Source organism: Micrasema longulum, unplaced genomic scaffold (assembly GCF_059751315.1).
Source record: "Micrasema longulum isolate JH-2025_06_02 unplaced genomic scaffold, ASM5975131v1 h1tg000174l, whole genome shotgun sequence".
NCBI lineage: Eukaryota > Metazoa > Arthropoda > Insecta > Trichoptera > Brachycentridae > Micrasema > Micrasema longulum.
Window position 1 is genome coordinate 352424 of NW_028277379.1, and position 20191 is coordinate 372614.

Sequence of the window (20191 nt, forward strand, 5' to 3'; positions counted from 1 at the left end):
CTCGGCACATATAAAGATGCTTAGATTACGATGGGCCGGACATGTACAGCGAATGCCTGACTCACGTGTCCCTAAAACAATAATGAGGGGACACCCGGGAGGAAAGAGATTAGTGGGAAGGCCCAGGCTGAGACGAGAGGATGAAGTGAGAAAGGATGCATTGCAGTTTCTGCAGGTGGTAAATTGGAAGACGGCGGCTGAAGACCGACAGAGTTGGAGGCGAAAGTTGCTGGAGGCCAAAGCTCGTTATGGGCTGTAGCGCCATCGGAGAGAGAGAGAAATCCAGCCTGTCTACAAACATTTCGACGTACTCAAAATATTGCTGAAGATAACTCTGTAAACTTTGCATTGTAATCACAGCCTATGCCCCTATAACAATGCGAAGTCAATTGTACATGAAGTAAAATCGAATTTTCTGTTTTAAAAAAAAAGATGTGAAATTACTGGGTACCGACACAATACTTCGAACCTTCACTAAAATATGCATATTTTCGTAATGAAAATTGTTAACTTCCCATCGTAGCCGCCGTATTGAGTACTCTAAGCCAACGTGCTAACCACAAAATTATGAGATGGACATATTCCCACTAATAAAGTTTTTTTTATTACGTACCTGAAATTACAAGTGTGTAAAATCAAACAATGCCGTGTGTTTTAAACATGAGTTTTTATTCAGAAAATACATTATTTTTCATACAAAAGTATTTTAAATTTTTACGAACAATATACATTTTTATTTATATTTTTATACTTACTTATCAGACTAGTATAATATTATTATGTTAGATTTTCAATGATTGATTCGATGTACAATATTTATTCATAGCTCATAAATATTTTATTGCGCATATTTTAGGTACATATCAAATCATTTTACTAAAAATTTAAATTATTAAAAACAAAAATATTAAATGAGATTTAAAAAAAATTAAATAGATGTATTCATACTTTATGTGTTTGATATATGGGAATTTCATACAAAAACTATAAACTTTTAGAATACGTTTCTCCTAGGTCTCAAACATTCATACAAAGTATATTTTTTATTGATTTAATTTTCTTTTAAAAGCTTTTTCTTGTGTGCAAAGGATATAATATAATATTGTTTATTGAATCGGCATTCACTTCGTAACACTCCATTATAAATTATTATGAAAATAAAACATTGTTATTAGTGTTACACAATTTTTATTCTTTTACGAGAACACTACCACAGTTTCGGGAGAGCACTCCCCCATCGACGGATGATATAAAACTAATATAGTGAACACAGAATGTCATAGAATTTAAATAAAAAATAAACAAATTAATCAGTGAAACTTAGAGCAGGGGGTTTTCATTACACTTATAAATGTATATAAATGGATCGTTATCTAAAGTACAGATATGAAAATATGATCAATGATGGAAAGGACGCTAAGAAGAATTTATTTCTTTAAATTTAACACATAAGTGGAAGTTATAATAATTGAATAATAGAAACTGTAGTAGTGTTCTTGTAAAATAATAAAAATTGTGTCACACTAATAACAAAGTTTTATTTTCATAATAATTTTAGGATATAACACATTAAAAAAAACCCCTTTTTATAAGTAAGTTAAAATTAACATTTTTAAATGTAGGTTTACACAGAAGGCCAAACGTTAGTTTGTTTACATACATACGATTAATTCAATTCATCTTTTAATTATGACGCGTCTCTTTTATTTTGTGAATTGAAGTATCACCTTTTCAAATATATGCATAAACTGATAACATTTTTGTCATTAAAAAAAAAAACAAATCAGTAGATACTTAAAAAAAAAAAATAATTGAGAAAATTTGAATAAAAAAGATAAATTAGTAACTTATTAATATAATAAAATGTTTACACTTTACTAATATCGTTTTTATATTTTTTTATTTCTCATATTGAGAATGAAATTTTGGTTTTATAAAAAGTTACAAAAAACTCACTTTCGTTCTATATTTAGATGTTTTTAATCTATTTATAAATTAAATTTAAAGTAAATTTATGAGCGAAGGAATATATTTTGGTCCAATATTTGATTTAAACCTAATTAGTTAGGTACTATGTGGCAGTGGTGTAGTTTTAATTACATTATTTAAATAAAGTTTAAATTATATAAATATGTACACTAAAAAACAACAATAAGTATTATTTTATAATAAAAAATAAAGATGTGTTTATATAAAACAAAAGTCATAGACGTTTTAAATATTATTTTGTATGTTCGTAGCACTAACTTTGTAGTTCTTTGTTATATTTTAAAGGAATAAATCTTTTTTTTTTTTTAACGAACCACTTTTTTTATTATTGTCACGGCAACTCACGTTGTTTAAAATATTAGTTTTTTTAGTTTAGAGAAATGAAAGTACTATGCCAACGATATAAAAATTTAAGTGCTGAGAGTCCGCACCTTAAGATACTTTTGACATCAATTTAATCCGAATACACAGTTAGATGAAAAAAAAAATCAAGCTTTATGCCACACTATAAAAAAAATGAATGGCTAAATACAAGTTTCCAATAAAATTATGCCAGAGAAACATAACCGTCAAATTTGTTTGACCTGTTTGTTTACATTAGTTGATTATTTATTAATTTAATTTCTTTCATTTTCTTCAGTAAACTAAAAATCTTCATCTTAATTGTAGTTCTATATTTTTATATTTCATTAAAAAACAAAAGTCATAAATGTTTGGAAGCCATTTTGCCAAAAACAGTCTAAATTAGAGATGAAACGGATATTCCTGGCCTAATTTTACTATCCGGCCGAACACCGGATAGTAGCTTAACATCCGGCGGATACCTTATAAATCAAGGCCACTTAATTGATTTATTGTTATCGACCGTGTTTGAGAAAAGGGAAGTAACCCTCAATATAAAAAATACAAAAAATTGCATAAAAAAATTGTCGGTGTAAAGTATATACTCTAGAAAAATAATTAAATTCGCAAATAAATGTTTGTCACAAAATATTTTAGAATTCAAACATTAAAACATTTGCGTGAAAAATATACAAAAGGTCGGATATCCGGCTATCCAGCTCCGGGGCTCGCCGAATATCTGGTATCCGGCCAAACCACTATATGTTTCATCACTAGTTTAAACGTTGCTAAGGTTTCTCTGGCTCTCAGCGTCTCAATTATGTTCTGTTTGGGGTACTCGTACATTGAACTTATGCAAATGGTATATGAACGTCACAGCAATAAGAAGTGCAGGGTGGCTAAAACTAAGGTGAAGTGAAGATCTGAACCAGCATGTCGGTGTGTCTTGGGTGCAGTCTGTACAGGATGAGGCGAATGGAGGAGCCCTTTGTCCAGGAGTGGATGAAAATAGGCTGAGGAAGAAAAAGAAAAGACGTTACAAATATTATTTTTGTTTGATGTACGTGTAACCAAATAAATAGTCATATTATTTAACATGGGAATTCACAAAGTAAGTGCTTCAAATATTTATTTTAAGATACGATATAAATATGAAAATACAAATTATACAAATTTTGATTCATCCATAATCAAATAAACAAAATAATATTATCATTAAAATCAACAAAATAACAGCAGTATTGAAAAAAAACAAAAATAGTGTCATCGTAATCATTAGAAAAATAATATATGTATATTAAAACATAATTGAAATGATGGTTGCGAAATGGTTTTCTAGAACCTTACTCTACACTCTGGTAAAAAATAGGTAAAATAAATAATATGCAAAATAAGAGTGAGTACTAAATTAAATAACACAAAAATACATTGTAGAATGAAATTATATATAATGAAATCGGGTTGTGGTCCTGTGGCTAGTGTCTCGGACTCACGGGCCTAAGTTCCGTGGTTCGAATCCCACTTTACCCCAACTTGATTCCATTTTCTAATAGTGAGTTATTTACAACTCGTTGAAAATGGCTCCCAAATTTGGGTAAATCATAAGAACGTAAATATTTACTCTTGATCCCGTGAGTACTATTTTTTATCTCAAGATGACATGCTTATTTGATTGAACTACAATCATAAATATATTTGAACATCTATAACGTCGTACAAGTGTAACGTCATCTTTCTAAAGTTTAACATAAGTTTTACTCATAACTTGTTGGTCAAATTAACTTAAATTTTACTTAAAACTTCTTGAGTTTGTAATACTTAAGTTTTATTCATAAATTTTTGGTTAAGTTTAACTTTAGTTTAACTCATAACTTCTTGGTTTAGTTTAACCTAAGTTACAAAATACGTAAATCGTAATTTTTGTTTGTGTAAAAAAGCTGAAAAAACCGCATTTTTTTTGTCGAGTTTGCAACTAAAGTTCTCATTTGTGGTTCAATATTTTTTTAAACGGAAAAGAGTAAAATAAAAAATAAACAGACAGTAAGGTAAAAAAATACAAAAGACAATAAAGTAAAAAATACACTCGGGATGTGGAAATGACAATAATACTTATAAAGCCTTGGAGTAAATGTATTTATTTTATCGAGTTGTTGTTTATTTTGTACAACTTTATTTTAATAACCTCTCAAGATTACGTATACCGTCTTCAAACAAACATACCTGCTTCTGTCATTTCCTCAATCAGTACTTTAAAATATTTGTGTATCTTCATCTTTATTTTATTTTATATTTTAATCAACCTCAATTTAAGGCAGTAAGAAATTAAATCATTTAATTGGATTTAATTTATTTTGATTGTCTGCACCGTATTTCGAAGAATACAGCATTGTGTGTTAAACGTAACTAGAGCCCTTGGGTAAGAGTTTTTCGACTCGATGGCAACTCTAAATAAAAATTGTAAAAAATGAAATATTTTTGTAGTTATCTACTGGTTAGTGCATTTGACTACTATGCGAGTTCGGTGTCTGGCAAGATTAAGATGAAAAATTAATTCTATTTTTAATTTCTGTCTATCAGTTGATGTATTTACACATACACGACTTCATTTTTATGGGGCTCAAGAACCCGTGGTAAAAGCATTAAAAGTGACAAAAATATTGTTCCACCGAGCAATTTTCGTTTTAATTAAGATTTTGAGATTGATGAGGATTGTTCTGATGTGGGTAATTTATATAACGGAAGCCTATTTAAAATACGAAAGAGAAATACTTAATTTTGCTTTAGCGTTGGACTCGGAGTAAAGTTTCGGCGCCGTCTATTTGTTGAATATGATCACAAAAAGTCTGAGAAGACGTAATGAAAACACGTATCTACGTGTCGGTAGATCAAAATTCGCCATACCGAGGAAGGCAGAGATAGTAGAAAAGTTTAGTATACCGACCCGATATGTACCGATGAAGATAGCGTTTGTAATCGCGAGCCTGGTAGGGTCGATGAGAAATATTTGTTATGAAGGTGATCTAATACTGCATTAATTCACAATTTCTGAACTGGACTTAAAGTGTAAGATTGAATTTGGTTTTCCATTGTGTGCTCTATGCACCATCAGGTGCAGATAAGGGGATGATGACGATGATAATGTTACGTATTTATTTATTTAAATAAGAAAAATAGCACAGCACAGTAAAATTTTAACTTTCGTTTAAGATCTGGTTTTTCATAGCAATACGAGTTATTATGTTTCCTCGACTGACGATTGAAGCGTAAGACTTACGCGTAAGATGTTGTCTAAGTATGAGTAAGTTCAGATGATGTGATTGGTAATACGCTTTTATTAGAGTACCAATGCAGTGCTCTGTGCATCATAATGTTTGGATAAGGAAATAATGTTAATTTTGAGGAGATCAAAGTACAGTGGTCAAGAAAAACCTTTTAAAGTGTCTTTGGTTTTTTTTATTTATATTTTTTTTAATGAATCACATTGGCTTTTAAATTGATCTAAATGCCGTACAAATTGCGTTGCATAACTTCCGTGGTTCAATTCGCGGTCGAGTGGTTTGAGTCACGTCACGCATTAAAACTCCGCCGGTTCGGTGTAAGTCACTGTCAACGCCGTTCGGTAAGGATCGAGGTGAAAACCCACAAAATTAATATGCTGTGATTTTAAAAAAATAAGTTTGTGTCCGGGTTAATGAAGAATAGTGTTCAGTGTCTGAAATAGGACGAATGTTTTGGCTCGATGGCTGGTTCAGGTAAAAATCGTTTAAAAAAAAGAAAAGTTCTCCTCTTACTGTATGGCTTACCATAGGTGGCTCCTGACCAAAAACACTGGCAGTACATGTATCTATATATTTGAATATTCAATCCAATAATATTATGGGTTGAGCCGATAATTTGTTAACATGTATTTTAGCCAGAAGAATCATATTATGTAAGTTGTTACTTGTTAATTTTGGTTTTGTGAGGATACTACGCCTGACGGGACATTTTTGGTTTGGCTACACTGTCTGGCCCACGCGCTCTTCTCTTCGCCTTTTCAACAAGTCATGTTACGCTCACTTTTTCAAATTGATAAAAGTATTCGCTATTTTCGCCGTGAAAAATAATTATAACTTCGCCTAAACTCGCACAACGCCGCAAACATTTCATCATTCATCGCCGTTCACCATCATCCGCCGCCTCCAGACGACATTGTGTGCCTGCAGTGTTCCTGATCACCAATTTTCCCGCCAGCGTGAGCTGATCGCCGACAAGGAAGATAACTCAACACAGGGTTAGTCAGTGTTATTACATGTTGATTTTCTATGGTCTGAGTACATTTCTAATAGATTGTAGGCTGCATCCACTAGCTCATATTGTCAGTTTGGAGAATTAACTTATTATTCCGCTATCATAATTTTTTTTTAAAAACGATAAGGGGAATCTACTTACACGATTTACCAATTATGATAAGTCTAAGATGGTGGACGCGCAATAAGTATATGTGCAATGTGTAATGACAGCCGCCAACGCTAAATCCGACATTGTTTTCGTTTGCATGCTGTTTTATACGCACAAAAGTTGGTTAGGCCATTTGATAATGTATCACAGCGTAAATAAATTCCTATACATGTCTTCTTTTCTCTAGCCAACTTTCATCCTGTTCCTTTCGCACCTGTATGAAGTTCCGAAAACTATTTTATTTATTATTTTGTCACCTGGGGTCAGTGTCCGCTTGAAACTCAACTGAAATATACGTTAATCGCCAAATCGATTTTGGTATTAACGCATTGCTTGAAAATAAAATATGATTCGTAATAAACTAATATAAAATAAACTAAATAAATTTCTGTGATAAGGATACCATCAGTGTGGAGTTTTGCCGCTGTTTTCCAGAGGAACGAAAATCTTCAACAGGTCAGTCCATTTCAATCCAATCCTAGTAATTCCATTTTGCGCTGTGAAATTGCAAATTTTATATACCTACTGTCGGAACCAGGTTATGCATCGCCAAAAGTAAGTAAATCACTTTCATTCTAAGTAATATTCAGTCAGAACGCATTTTTAAAGCGACATTAGAAACGAAAATCATTTCTGCACGGGCGTTGGTGGAGCACGGAGTATGTGTATTGTCTTCTTCCTCAAGCCACGGTTTTATAAGATTTTGTATTTTTTATACAAATTCAGAGTAAAATCTCTGGCAAAATAGAGTATGCGCGTTGCTGATTGCGCGTGCGCAGATAAGATAAGAACATCGTCCCTTAGAGTCGATCTCGCTAGATCTTTCGGCGCTAGTATTATCTTTATAGACATAATTCTTCTGTACGTGGGATGTCACTAAATTTCTTCTAAACGGCTTAACCGATTAACGTGCGGTTTTTTGCATAATAATGAACTTTGCGCTGCGCATGTTTGTAGATTTTAAAATGTTCAATATTGTTTGTAAAAAAAGAGTTAGGAGCATAAATGTTTTATTCATCGTCCTACCAGGGATGTGTTCAACGAGAATGCATATATTATGCTAAAAAAATGGTATGATATTATTTATTTGGACACAAAAAAGTTTGTGTTATAATGTTTACAAACAGCATTCATTTTTTGTGAATCTTAATCAGATTCTATCCTTAAATTCTTCATAATTTCCAACCATTTATTTCTTTTTACTGGATTTTTGGTAATACTAAAATAATATCGACAGACATTCAATACATTTTTAAAAATCGCAATCCTAAATAAAGTGCGCCACTATTGTTAGAAGAGCAGAGTGTGACATTTGCAATTAAATTCTGAACAATTCTGTACCTGAATCCAGTCCTTGTCTACAAAAATTTGGACAAACTCAAAATATTGTTGATATTTTATAATTGTCGCTATTTTAATTTTCAAATGTATTGTTATTCTATTTTTTTTGTTTTTTTGTCATCAAATATTTGTTCTAATTTTATTATCATTATTATATACATTTAAGTTTCATTTTTTAATTATTGATGTTGTATTTCGTACGCACAAATGTTGAGATCCGTACATTATGTAAGGCTCAGACAAGCATTATCGACAAAATCAAGAAAGGAGCTCTGCGCTGGTTTGGACATGTAGAACGAATGGACAGCGAGAGAACGGCCAAGAATATTTACAATGCGAATGTTGATGGATGCAGAAATAGAGGAAGACCGAGAAAGACATGGCATGACCAAATCCAACGAATACTTAAAGATGGACATGTCAAAAGTCGGAATAATCGGCGCGCGTGCATGAGAAGATGTATGAATGTAGAGGAAGCGAGATCTGTATGCAAAGATAGAGTGTTGTGGCGTTCTATCCTCTCTGCCTACCCTTACGGGGAAACGGCGTGATGGTTTGTTTGTTTGTTTGCTTGTTTGTTTGTATAATTATGCTTAAGTTTTCAGTTTTCTTATTTATATTTGTTTTTAATTTTTCAATAGTATTATGATTGGTTCTAAATTGTTTAAGCATCATTTAATAAAATTATCATATGCAACAAAGAAGGCCCTGCCTAAACACAGGAATAAATAGCTATTTGGGACCTGAAACAATGAACCTCAGTACACGATAAAACGGTAAAATAAATAGTTAAATTATTTTATAACACCGCTATATTTGATTAAACTATGCAGTGCCCTATGCACCATTGGGTGCGTCTAAAGATTTTATGATATAGATGATGATTTCAAAGTTGAAATGAATTCTTTACAGTGTTTAAGATCACCTAAATTAAGAAGTTCAGTGCTGCACAAAATAAGATATAAAAAAGGTTTTTTTAGTCGTCCCGGAGTGTCATATATTTGACTCAATCAATACGAGTGACATTAAAAAGATTTAAAAACAATAAAATTACAAATTAACAAGCTGTTATTTTTACCAATATGTGATAAACTATTCTCGACCAACGTGCAAGGTTCAGCCAATGCAAATATCTGACACAAGGAAAATGTGACAATAATTCTTAATTTTGGATTCAGGGTTAAAGGATTGTTTAGCAGAGTAGAATATAAATAAGGACTCAGTTCTCCGAAAAGCAGACCCCACAAAAGGAGGTATGGGAGGAATTATAAACGATAACAGGACTACACCATTGTCCTGTATAATACTAAATTATATGCAGCTATTTTGTAGGTTTGTTGTTTCGAAAAGGATTAGTTTGGAAATGAATAGGGCCAAAGCACCAATGAATGACCGTTTAAGGTTCAGCTTGAAGTGGAATCCACATTAAAAATATAAATTTCATTATTTGAGTGTACAAAATATAAAAAACACATTCATTTTTCTAAGTACTTTTACTTTTTTATTGAAATGCGAGTATTACAATTATAATGGTAACCTGACAAGGGCTATTGCGTCACTGTATAAGGACAGCACAGCATGTGTGAAGGTGAATGGGTCATTCACATCGTGGTTTAATATTCCGAAAGGAGTCAAACAGGGATGTGTAATGTCACCATGGTTGTTCAACATATACATCGATAACTGTATGAAAGAACTGAAAGATTTAAGAATGGGAGCAAAAATTAATGGTATAACTGTTAACTGTCTTCTGTATGCGGATGATGCCGTGCTTCTTGCTAGCAGCAAAGAAGACCTTCAATTCTTGGTAACAAAAGTCTACGAGGTATGCAAGAAAAGCGATTTGCTTATGAATGTTGATAAATCGAAAGTGATGGTTTTTGAAAGGGATGCAAATATAACTAAATGTGAGATCAGCGTGAACGGAGATATTCTGAATCAGGTAGAAGAATTTGTGTACCTGGGAAGTATGTTTACTAGGGACGGAAAGGCCGATAAAGATATTGAAAGGAGGGTGAGTGCCGGGAACAGGGTGAACGGTGCACTAAAATCTACTTTGGCAAACAAATGTTTATCGCGGGAGGCTAAACTAGCAGTTCACAACGGAGTTCTAGTTCCAACTCTAATGTATGGGAGCGAAGTATGGAATTGGAAAAATAATGATGAAAGTAGGTTGAATGCTGTCAAAATGCGATCCCTCAGGCGAATGTGTGGTAAAACGATGTATGATAGGTGCACAAGTGCACGATGTATGATAGGTGAAGTGTGTAAGGCTGAGACATGCATTATTGACAGAATCAAGAAAGGGGTGCTGCGTTGGTTTGGACATGTAGAGCGAATGGACAGCGAAAGAACGGCTAAAAGGATCTACGATGCAAATGTTGATGGATGCAGAAAACGAGGAAGACCGAGAAAGACATGGCACGATAAAGTCCATCAAATACTTGAAGATAAACATGTCAAAAGTAGGAATAATCGGCGTGCGTGCATGAGAAGATGTATGAATGTAGAGGAAGCGAGGTCTGAATGCCAAGATATAGTGTTATGGCGTTCTATCCTCTCTGCCTACCCCTACGGGGAAACGGCGTGATGGTTTGTTGTTGTTGTTGTTGTACAATTATAATTAATAATACTAGCAGAATCACCAGTAAATATCCACTACTACCCCAGTAAAAATAATACTCAGATTTAGTTACATCGTAACATTATAACGTCATAAAACACCATTAGAATATGAATATATTCAAAGAATTGCATAAGAAATAGCATCAAATAAAACACTTACCACACCTTTCCTTATAAAAACACTATCTACCCCATTGACAACTCACAGTTCAAAACTGATAGATTTGTTTCTTACCAAAAGATGTGTCCGCCTACTGCTTTTGTCATAGTTTCTAGTGTTAAAAGTTTTTTGACTGGACACATGTAGCAATTCTTTAATATTGTGTTTTATTAACCAATGGTCATTACTGGGGGGTGGTCATTTACCGGTGCTTTGACCCTATTAATAAAACAAAGATTATGAGTCCAATAAAGAAAGCCATTTTCACAAATAATCATAAAATCGATGAGGTAGGACATAAATTCCAACTTTGTAAAGATAAATAATCAGACAGCAGTGGCGAGCTGTGATTTATTTTATAGGTAATCTACAAAAAATGTTCAATGATTTGTATCTACATTTAAGTACATAATATTTAGATAATATAAATTTAGATGCCATCTTTTTCTGTGGCTTTGTAAAAATCAACTCAAACAACAATTATTATTAACCACGTGATATACGTAGCTTTATTCTACATTATTATAATACAATACTTTCACAAAAGTTTATTCAGTTTATTTATTTCATTTCATTTTTTTGCACCACAACAGGCCAGAAGGCCCAATTACAGTAGTGAATTACATTACAGAACAACCAGGCTTGAGAAAAATCACATTTTTTAATTTTTGTGTTCTCACCGGGAATCGAACCCGGAACCTTCCGTGCGTGAGTCAAGCGTCTTGACCACTGCACCACGGAGGCCGCCGAATTTGTTATGTTTATGTTATTTAAAAATAACATAAACATAACAAACTTAAATTCATCGTCATCATCATCACCATTCCCTTTCCGAACCTAATGGTGCATACGGCACTGCATTAGTAACCAATCGCAGCGTATCTTGATCATTTTTGTTACTGAAGGTGAGATGATCAGTCTTACGCTTCAGGTACCAGTCCAGGGACTATTCTATTCTATGAAATATCCTAGAGTGAAAACACTTATTTTTAAATAAACACTTTTTTTTCATATTAACCTTGTCGGGAATCGAACCCGAGAACTCTTCTATGGCAGGCAAACGCGCTGACCATTATCCACGAGGCCAAACTACAATTCAAGACGGACATATTATAAAAAAAAATACATGAAAGAGACTCTTGTCAAAGTAGTAGCATGGTAATTATAGTGCAGGCAATTGGTAAAATAAACCAAAGTAGGGAACAAAATGCCGAACAATCCTCTAGTGGAACGGCAGGCCTGTTGACTGCTGCCAACAGGCCGGCTTCTCCTGAAGAGTTTTAAGTGGTTTCCTCTCCACATGAGCAAATGCTGAGAAGTTCCTGATTGGCCCACATTAATTTATTTAACAGTTTAGATAAATTTAACAAAAATGCAGAAAAATCAACTTTTGAAACATAAACCTTGTATATTATAAGCAAGGTAAATAATAAGGCAACTCGCATATAAAAAAGGAAAAAAAAGTTAGTAGAATAATTCTGCTCAGGAAAACCCCCTCGGATAAGTGGAATAGATCAACATCCAGAGCGATGTTGTTCAGCATAGCGGTAGCCCTTCCAACAGGCATAACCATCGTTAGGTTAATCCTGTATATCGGGAAATAAAACAATCTATGCTGACATTGCTGACGCAGTCTTAGGTAATTATCAGGAACATAAAAACCAATGCTCATATCGGAATATATATTATATATAGAATGTATGTTGGTGCTGTATATCGGAATATAAAATCAATCTATGTTGACGCTGTCTAAGGTAATTATCAGGAACATACAAACCAATGCTCATCATAATCTCAGAATTATCGATCATACTGCGCAATAATCAATAAAATTGTGTAGTCAAATACACATTCCTTCTTTTCTCTAAACTGTTAAAGCCGAGCATACCCTATAGAAACTCAGTCGGGTAGAGACAAAGATAACTAGACAGAGGAAGTGCAAAAAAAAATAGGGCAAAGTTTGGTAGCTTTCGGCAAGCTAAGTAACATTTAGAAAACAATGTGAAAAAATATGTCTCTGAATCGTGTACTCGTATATTGTCTGATGTATAGTGACTTGTTAAAAATGTACAATGAGTTAGTGTTGAAAATATTAAACTGAATTATCGTTAGAATTTTACAATAAGTTACTGTTAAAATTATACCGTGAATTATCGTTGAAATTGTCCAATGAGTTACGGTTAAAACTGTGCTATGACTTGTTAAAATTGTACCATATGCTACCGTTAAAATTGTACAATGAATAACGGTTAAAATTGTGCCATGACTTGTTAAAATTTTACAATAAGTTACTGTTAAAATTATACCGTGAATTATCGTTGAAATTGTCCAATGAGTTACGGTTAAAACTGTGCTATGACTTGTTGAAGTTGTACCATATGCTACCGTTAAAATTGTACAATGAATAACGGTTAAAATTGTGCCATGACTTATTAAAATTTTACAATAAGTTACTGTTAAATTATACCGTGAATTTTCGTTGAAATTGTCCAATGAGTTACGGTTAAAACTGTGCTATGACTTGTTAAAATTGTACCATATGTTACCGTTAAAATTGTACAATGAATAACGGTTAAAATTATGCCATCACTTGTTAAAATTGTACAATGAGTTACTGTTTAAATAATTGTTCCATGAGTTAGCTGAAGAAATGGAAAACTATTTTAAATTAAGTTTAAAAAAAGTTGATAATGTGAAGAAACATAAAAGAGAATTAATAATTAGGCCCTGTAAATGTTTAAAACTACATTAGCCCTTCTTAAAAATTTGTTCCTTATTGGTTGCGATAAATTCTAATTTCGATAACTCTTTAAGGGAGGGAAGAATTCAGCTGACTTGGGAAACGTTGAAATAATTTAGACATGTAATAAATCTTCAAGCTCCCACGTGAAAAATGTCGTATTTAAGAATGTAAACAAACACACCTTCTTGCTGATTAATAACAACTTTTGTTACCCAAAATCGCTAAACGATTACATATTAAGGTATTAAGCCATTTCTAAATACCAAGGACATTAGAATAATGGTTTATTACCAAGATAAAAGGACACGAGAGGTCATTAATAAATAATACATGAGTTACCACGGTGACGCTCGGTGGCGCCATTTTGATCAATAAATGTAGTATATTATGTATATTGTGTTATAATACTATGTTACATCACAGACACAAGGTCCCGAAACCGGTTGTTTATAGTCAAAGAATGTGTCTATGCATACTTAAGAGGTCAACATTTTGAATAAGCAACACGTATGATATTATTAATATCATATTATTATTATTTAATGCATTTGTGGTCAAACACTTCAATAATTCACAACAGAGATGAAGATCATTTTAGAGAAGGCAATATGGAAGTCTAGGCACTTACAGGGCTTGTTACCTGCCGTTGGCTGGTTTAAGTAGCTATTTTACACACTGTGTAACATTCACCATTTTTCCCATGTTTGAACATCTATATTTATTCAATTCTTCCATCTGTTGATTTTAGTGAAGTTAAAGAGCTGAAACCTTTATTGTTGTGAAGAGATTATTTTGATCGATTTTTTTCATATACTAGGCAACGCAACGCTTGAAAACAACAAATTTTTACACTTCTTGGATCAGTTGGTTTTATTACAAAATGTTGAGTTTGTCCAAATGTTTGCAGACAAAATACTGGATTTCGCCCCCTAGGGAGTCATTAAGATAAGCAAATTACAACAGAGATGGATAATATTTTAGAGAAGGGAATATGGAAGTACAGGCATTTACAGGGCTTATGACCTGTCATTTGCTGGTTTATGTGGCCATTTTACACACTGTGTGACATTCACTATTCTGCCTTTATTTACATCCACATTTCCTCAACTTTCCATCTGTTGATTTTTGAGAAGTGAAAGAGCTGAAACCATTATCGGCTGAACCAAGTAACCTACTAGGCAACGCCTGAAAACAATTTTCCATTTTTTATACTTCGTATACCAGTAAATTAATTCAACAATGTTTTGATTATGTCCAAATGGTTGCAGACAGGCTGGATTTCCATCCTTAGGAGTTATTTAGATCTGAATTTGTTGCAACAGAGAGCGAAAATATTTTTTAGAAGGGAATATGGAAGTCTAGGCATTTACAGGGCTGGTGACCTGTCATTGGCTGCTTTAAGCGGCCACTTTACACACTGTGTAACATTCACCATTCTGCCCATGTTTAAAAATCCACATTTCCGCAACTCTTCCATCTGTTGACTTTTGTCGCAAGTCCTGTAAATGCCCAAACTTCCATGTTTCCTTCTCGAAAATGTTTTCTCTCTCTGTTGCAACAAATTTCTCTCTAGGAAGGAGATATTTATGTATTTTTTACTTTAATTTTAAAAATGCTGCATTTTTTTCTATCATTTGTAAAATTTAATTAACTTTTTCTGTCACTTTGATTTAATTTTTTGAAAAACTCTTTTATATGCAATGCAAAATAGCGAAATGACAACTTTGAAAGCTCGAGCATCACCTTATTACTCTAAAATCAAACTCAGTACATACGAAAATAAATATCTATAATATAATAAAATCATTCTCGGCCTTCGTCGTACCCTATGTATCTCTTCTACTTTTCCACATCAGCTCCTAAGTGGAGCATGTGGACATCACCAATCACCAGTTGCTTCCAGGAGACCCTATCGCCAGCCAGCATTTCGCCTCTTCCCACGTCAGTGCAGTGCCCCTAAATTCCGCCGAATAACGTCGAAAGATCGTCATCGACGGCGTGAGCCCGCAGGTTTAAAAAAGAGACAACTTGGGATTAGGTTCTCCTGAGGCATGCGCAGCACGAGTCCAAGCCAAGTCCACCACCGCATCCTCAATACGCTCGTTATGGAAGGCTGTTGCGTCCGTTCTCGGACTTCAATGTTAGTTATAAAATCGAACCACCTTATACCTGATATTCTTCTCAAGCACTTACTCTCAAAACTCAGAAGTTTGGTGTTTTGAGCTTTGGTAAGGTGCTATGATTCGCACTCATGTACTGGCATTATATAAGAGTATAGACTAGAGTTCCAGACAACACGCATCATGTTAAAAGTTGCTCCAGCAATTCCTTGTCGGGTTGCGAGCTCTTTGTGCATGCTTCCATCCTCAGTTATGTGAACTCCCAATTATTTAAAACTTCAACTTTCTCAATCCTCTGTCCATTATTACAGAGAGGCTGATCAGGGTCAGGACAGGATTTGTTGCACATAATCTGAGTCTTTTTTGTATTAATATTAAGTGTCAACAATTTCCTGAAAATCACCAATAGACTTTTCAAAAACAACTGCACAATCTGCATACTGCAAGTCGCATAACTTGAGGAAGAGTTCACTTCTATACCTCGATCAGGTGGTATTGATTTGCATAAGATAAAATCCATCAGTATGATGGATTTATTTAAACGTAATTCTACACTCAGTAATGAATTAAACAACGCTTAAATTGTATAATATTTACGCTGGCCTTTCTTACATCAATATTGCATTTTTCTATTGAATTCGTTGATTAAGCTACTGAAATTAATTCGTGGAAAAAATGACACGACCATGACATTTAGTTGCAAATTTCAATTAGTAAATAAATGTTATTTTGAAATACCTCTGCTTTTCTTAATACTTGATCAAACTGTAAAATAAATCGCCGTGATCTAAGAACAACGACGGATGTGCAAAAAATATGACATTGAATTTCTTTCATATTTCGCACCTTTAGAACGAAAACGACTTAACTAAAAAAAAACTTAAAATGACTTAAGATCATAAAACGACTTTTATGAACATTATCCATCCTTTTGCTTAAAAAAAAAAAGCAATATTCGCGTGGGAATAGGACAAAACCGTTACATCGGTCTTTTTGAAGCAACGCTATAAGTATTGTGTTTATATTGCTGGGTGAAGGACGCAACGCAGAAAAACACATAGTGACCGAAAGCCGGTTCAGTCGATTTTTTTCCGAGACAAATGGCAACTTTACTATATTTGTAAAAAATATTGAATCGACCAATTTAGTTTTGTGATTGTTTCGTTCCGACTTACCGATAATCTTAGTGACTTATATAAGTTTATGTCATTTAGTGACCTGATCTGACCATATAAAAATTAAGTCATCATCTTATTTATCAAAGTGCATTAGTCTAAGTTGCCAAGGATGTGATAAAGTGTACTTGGGACAAACAGGGCGCACAGCAAAGAAAATGATCGACGAACCCAAAAGCAAAAGTAAGCTTGGGCACCCTGACAAATCTGCAAAAGCGAAACACACTACATAGAATGAATGTTTTATAATATATACCTGTTTTTATGTATATTTTTTTAATTGCAGTTTTTAGTTTTATTTTTAAATTTGTAAATTGTTTAATAAAATTACTAACCATCGAAAACGTGAAGTTTTATATCTTGAATCTTGATAGCAGCCTGACCTCATCAGTTTTGCTAACGAAGTCACATCATGGAGCCAAATGGAGCTCTTCCATTGGACAACAGGAGGGAGCAGGCAACGAGGGTGAGGAGAAAGAACAACAAGGCCAGAGCTGCAGCTGATAGTCTACAGGCCCGTCTGCTTCTCCTCGCCTCTTCCAATCTGGCTGCCAACCTCTTCTCTCCAGCTACTCCCAGGGTAAATTGGGCCTCTGGTCTAACGTTCTGCTCCTAACAAAACAAAAAAAAACAATAAATACTTGATGTTAATTGTATCATTATGAATACAATCTTTTGGTGACTTGTTGAAAGAAGTCGAGAGTTTAGTAATTAAAAAAATGGATAAAATTGATTTAAATTGATGTTATTAAATTGATAAAAATAATATTTTGGAAATAGATTTTTGTAACTGTATGTAAACACAGTTTTTGCTACTGTTCGTGATAGATTTTAAAAAATGAAACGTTTCTATAAAATTTAATACTTATATACATTTTTAGACTTGCTTACTGATAGTTTTTCTACGATTGTACTTCAAATTTTGATGCAAATATAAACATTTTTACACAGCAAAATTGATTTGACCTTGTCTATACAATTACTGTAGCAAACTCCGTTGACAATTGTCATCAAGCGGAGGCGATACAGCGGGCTGGGTCATATAATGCGGATGCCCCCTGAGAGTCCAAACCACGCTTGTCTACCTTACAAGGCATCCGGTTCTTGACGTCCTGGACGTCCACTGCTGTCTGTTTGTCGCTAGTTTATGTCAGAACTTCAGGACGCAAACCTGACTTGGTAGGGTTGGAATGATGATAAATATTTAAGATAAAAATCCGACTTTCTAGTCCTATTTAAAATTCTCAACTCACTCTTTGATGCGCCAAAACTACTGAGCTCAATAAAATTTAATATCCCAACTAAAAACCTCAGACAAAACTAACTCTTTCATACCGATAACTATAGAACTAACCATGGTTTTCTTTCCCCTAAGCCCAGAATTCTTAGGTCTGTCAACAAACATTCCAGTCTTGATTTTTTTTTATAACAAAGTGTCTTTTTTCAAACAATCACAAATGTTATAAACACCTCTCTCCCGCTTACACTCCCGCCAAGTCTACTATATACTATGGTGTTTTTCTACTCTCTTTTATTATCATTTTCTATATATAAATGTGTTCTTTAAAATGTCCATTGGCCGTATATATAAAAAAATAATAACTCTGCTAATTTCCCATTGTAACCAAGGCCCCGGACTTGTGCCCGAAGCCTAAGATTGATCCCCTTGACATGATATTAATTTTAATGATTTTTTGGCTGAAGAGCCCCTTCACAAAGTGTTAAATAAATAATAATCTAATAATAAATCCATCCATGTAATCTCTCCATAATCTATTAAATATGCACTGGGTATCACTAATCCGTCTAACTTCTTGACTCTAGATTCTGCCTCTTTTGGGTTTCTCTGCGATTGCCTTTAGTACTTTCATCTCTGACGTTCTGAGCAGTTATTTGGTTTTTCTATTTAGTTTTTCTTCTTGATTTTTCGTATTTTTTATTTTCTTTCTATCTATCCTCGCCTCTGTTGTATACACCATGACACACGTTCTGTATATCCGAATTATGTTTCCAATAATCATGTGTTCATTGTACCATACGACATTTCTTAGGCATCCAGATGTTTACTAACTGAGATGGATATGCTCTCATTACCACGATGGCAGCATCATCTGCATGGCATGTGATGTAAATGACCTTATCTCCCTTAGTAGATTCATTATTTTTTTATTCTTAAAAGCGTTTTTTTAATATATTTATTCCTCTTGTGTGAGAAACGTTTTTGGCATATATGTATATTGTTGTTCTACATTTAGTTATAAAGGTGCTAAACTTGCTTTGTTTCTTTGTTGTTCTCAATATGTGTTATTTTCTAAATGTTAATATTATTTACGTCCCGAATTGAGTTGTTGTAACTCCTTGAAATGTAATTCAACGTATTATACTTTTAAAATACTTTGTGTTACATGATTTATAAATAAAAAAATTAGTTAACCCAAAGAAAATTTGTTGATAATGATCCTTAAGATAAAAATAACTTTATTTAATTTACTTACATATAACTTTGAATTATCTATCCTTACCTCTGTTTTCTATAAATACATTTAACTCTTTAATAAAGATACCAATCTCGAAGATGTCGCGAAAGCGATGAAACCGGTCACTAGATATTCCAAATTTGTGGATTAAATTATCACTCGTGTTTTATTGATATAAAATAAAGAAAATATTAAATTCAGATACTATTTTACAATTTTTGATTTTTTTATTATAAAGTCTCTGAATAAATACATTGAATTTCATAATAAAGATACCAGTCTCGAAGATACCAGAAAAGGAATGAAACCGGTCACTTATCATTTTTAATTTGTGGGTTTAATTATTTTTTGTTCTTTATTTCTATAATATGTTACTATTAACTCCCACCAATAATTTTTACTAATTAATGATCCATGCTTGGTAAAGGCCTAAGTCGACTGAACTGTACAAAAAAACACACCAGTTTGACATAAACTACTTGACTAAAATTGAGACCTTAAAAATTGTGCACAAAATAACACTGGGAAATATACAAGACGACGACATAATATTCGTCAAAAATGCTGACATACACAAATATAACACCAGACAACAACAACACTATCATATTGAAAAAGCAAAGACAAACACAGGACAGTCAAAAATACTACATAGTGGACTTAAACACTACAACGACTTACCTTATTACTTGAAAACTTTTATTGGAGACAAATTTAAAATCAATCTGAAAGAGCACATGATGACTGAACTAACTAGACTAGACGATACATAAAATTAC

At 33.2% G+C, this 20191-nt stretch overlaps 1 protein-coding gene and 1 long non-coding RNA gene across 2 annotated transcripts in view; one reads left to right on the forward strand and one right to left on the reverse strand.

Moving 5' to 3' along the window:
• Positions 1-2283: 2283 nt before the first annotated feature.
• The window catches only part of LOC148283965 (uncharacterized), a 100846-nt gene continuing 82938 nt past the window's right edge, over positions 2284-20191 (reverse strand). Inside the window, exons 3-4 of the mRNA XM_088242890.1 lie at positions 17271-17547; positions 2284-3344 (exon numbers count right to left, since the gene is read on the reverse strand). Coding sequence (XP_088099016.1) covers positions 17341-17547 — 207 coding nt within the window. The 3' untranslated portion in view covers positions 2284-3344; positions 17271-17340. The remainder of the gene's footprint in view (positions 3345-17270; positions 17548-20191) is intronic.
• Positions 6590-20191, forward strand: part of LOC148283966 (uncharacterized) — a 29127-nt gene continuing 15525 nt past the window's right edge. The window contains exon 1 of the long non-coding RNA XR_015825459.1: positions 6590-6604. This is a non-coding gene — a long non-coding RNA (uncharacterized LOC148283966). The remainder of the gene's footprint in view (positions 6605-20191) is intronic.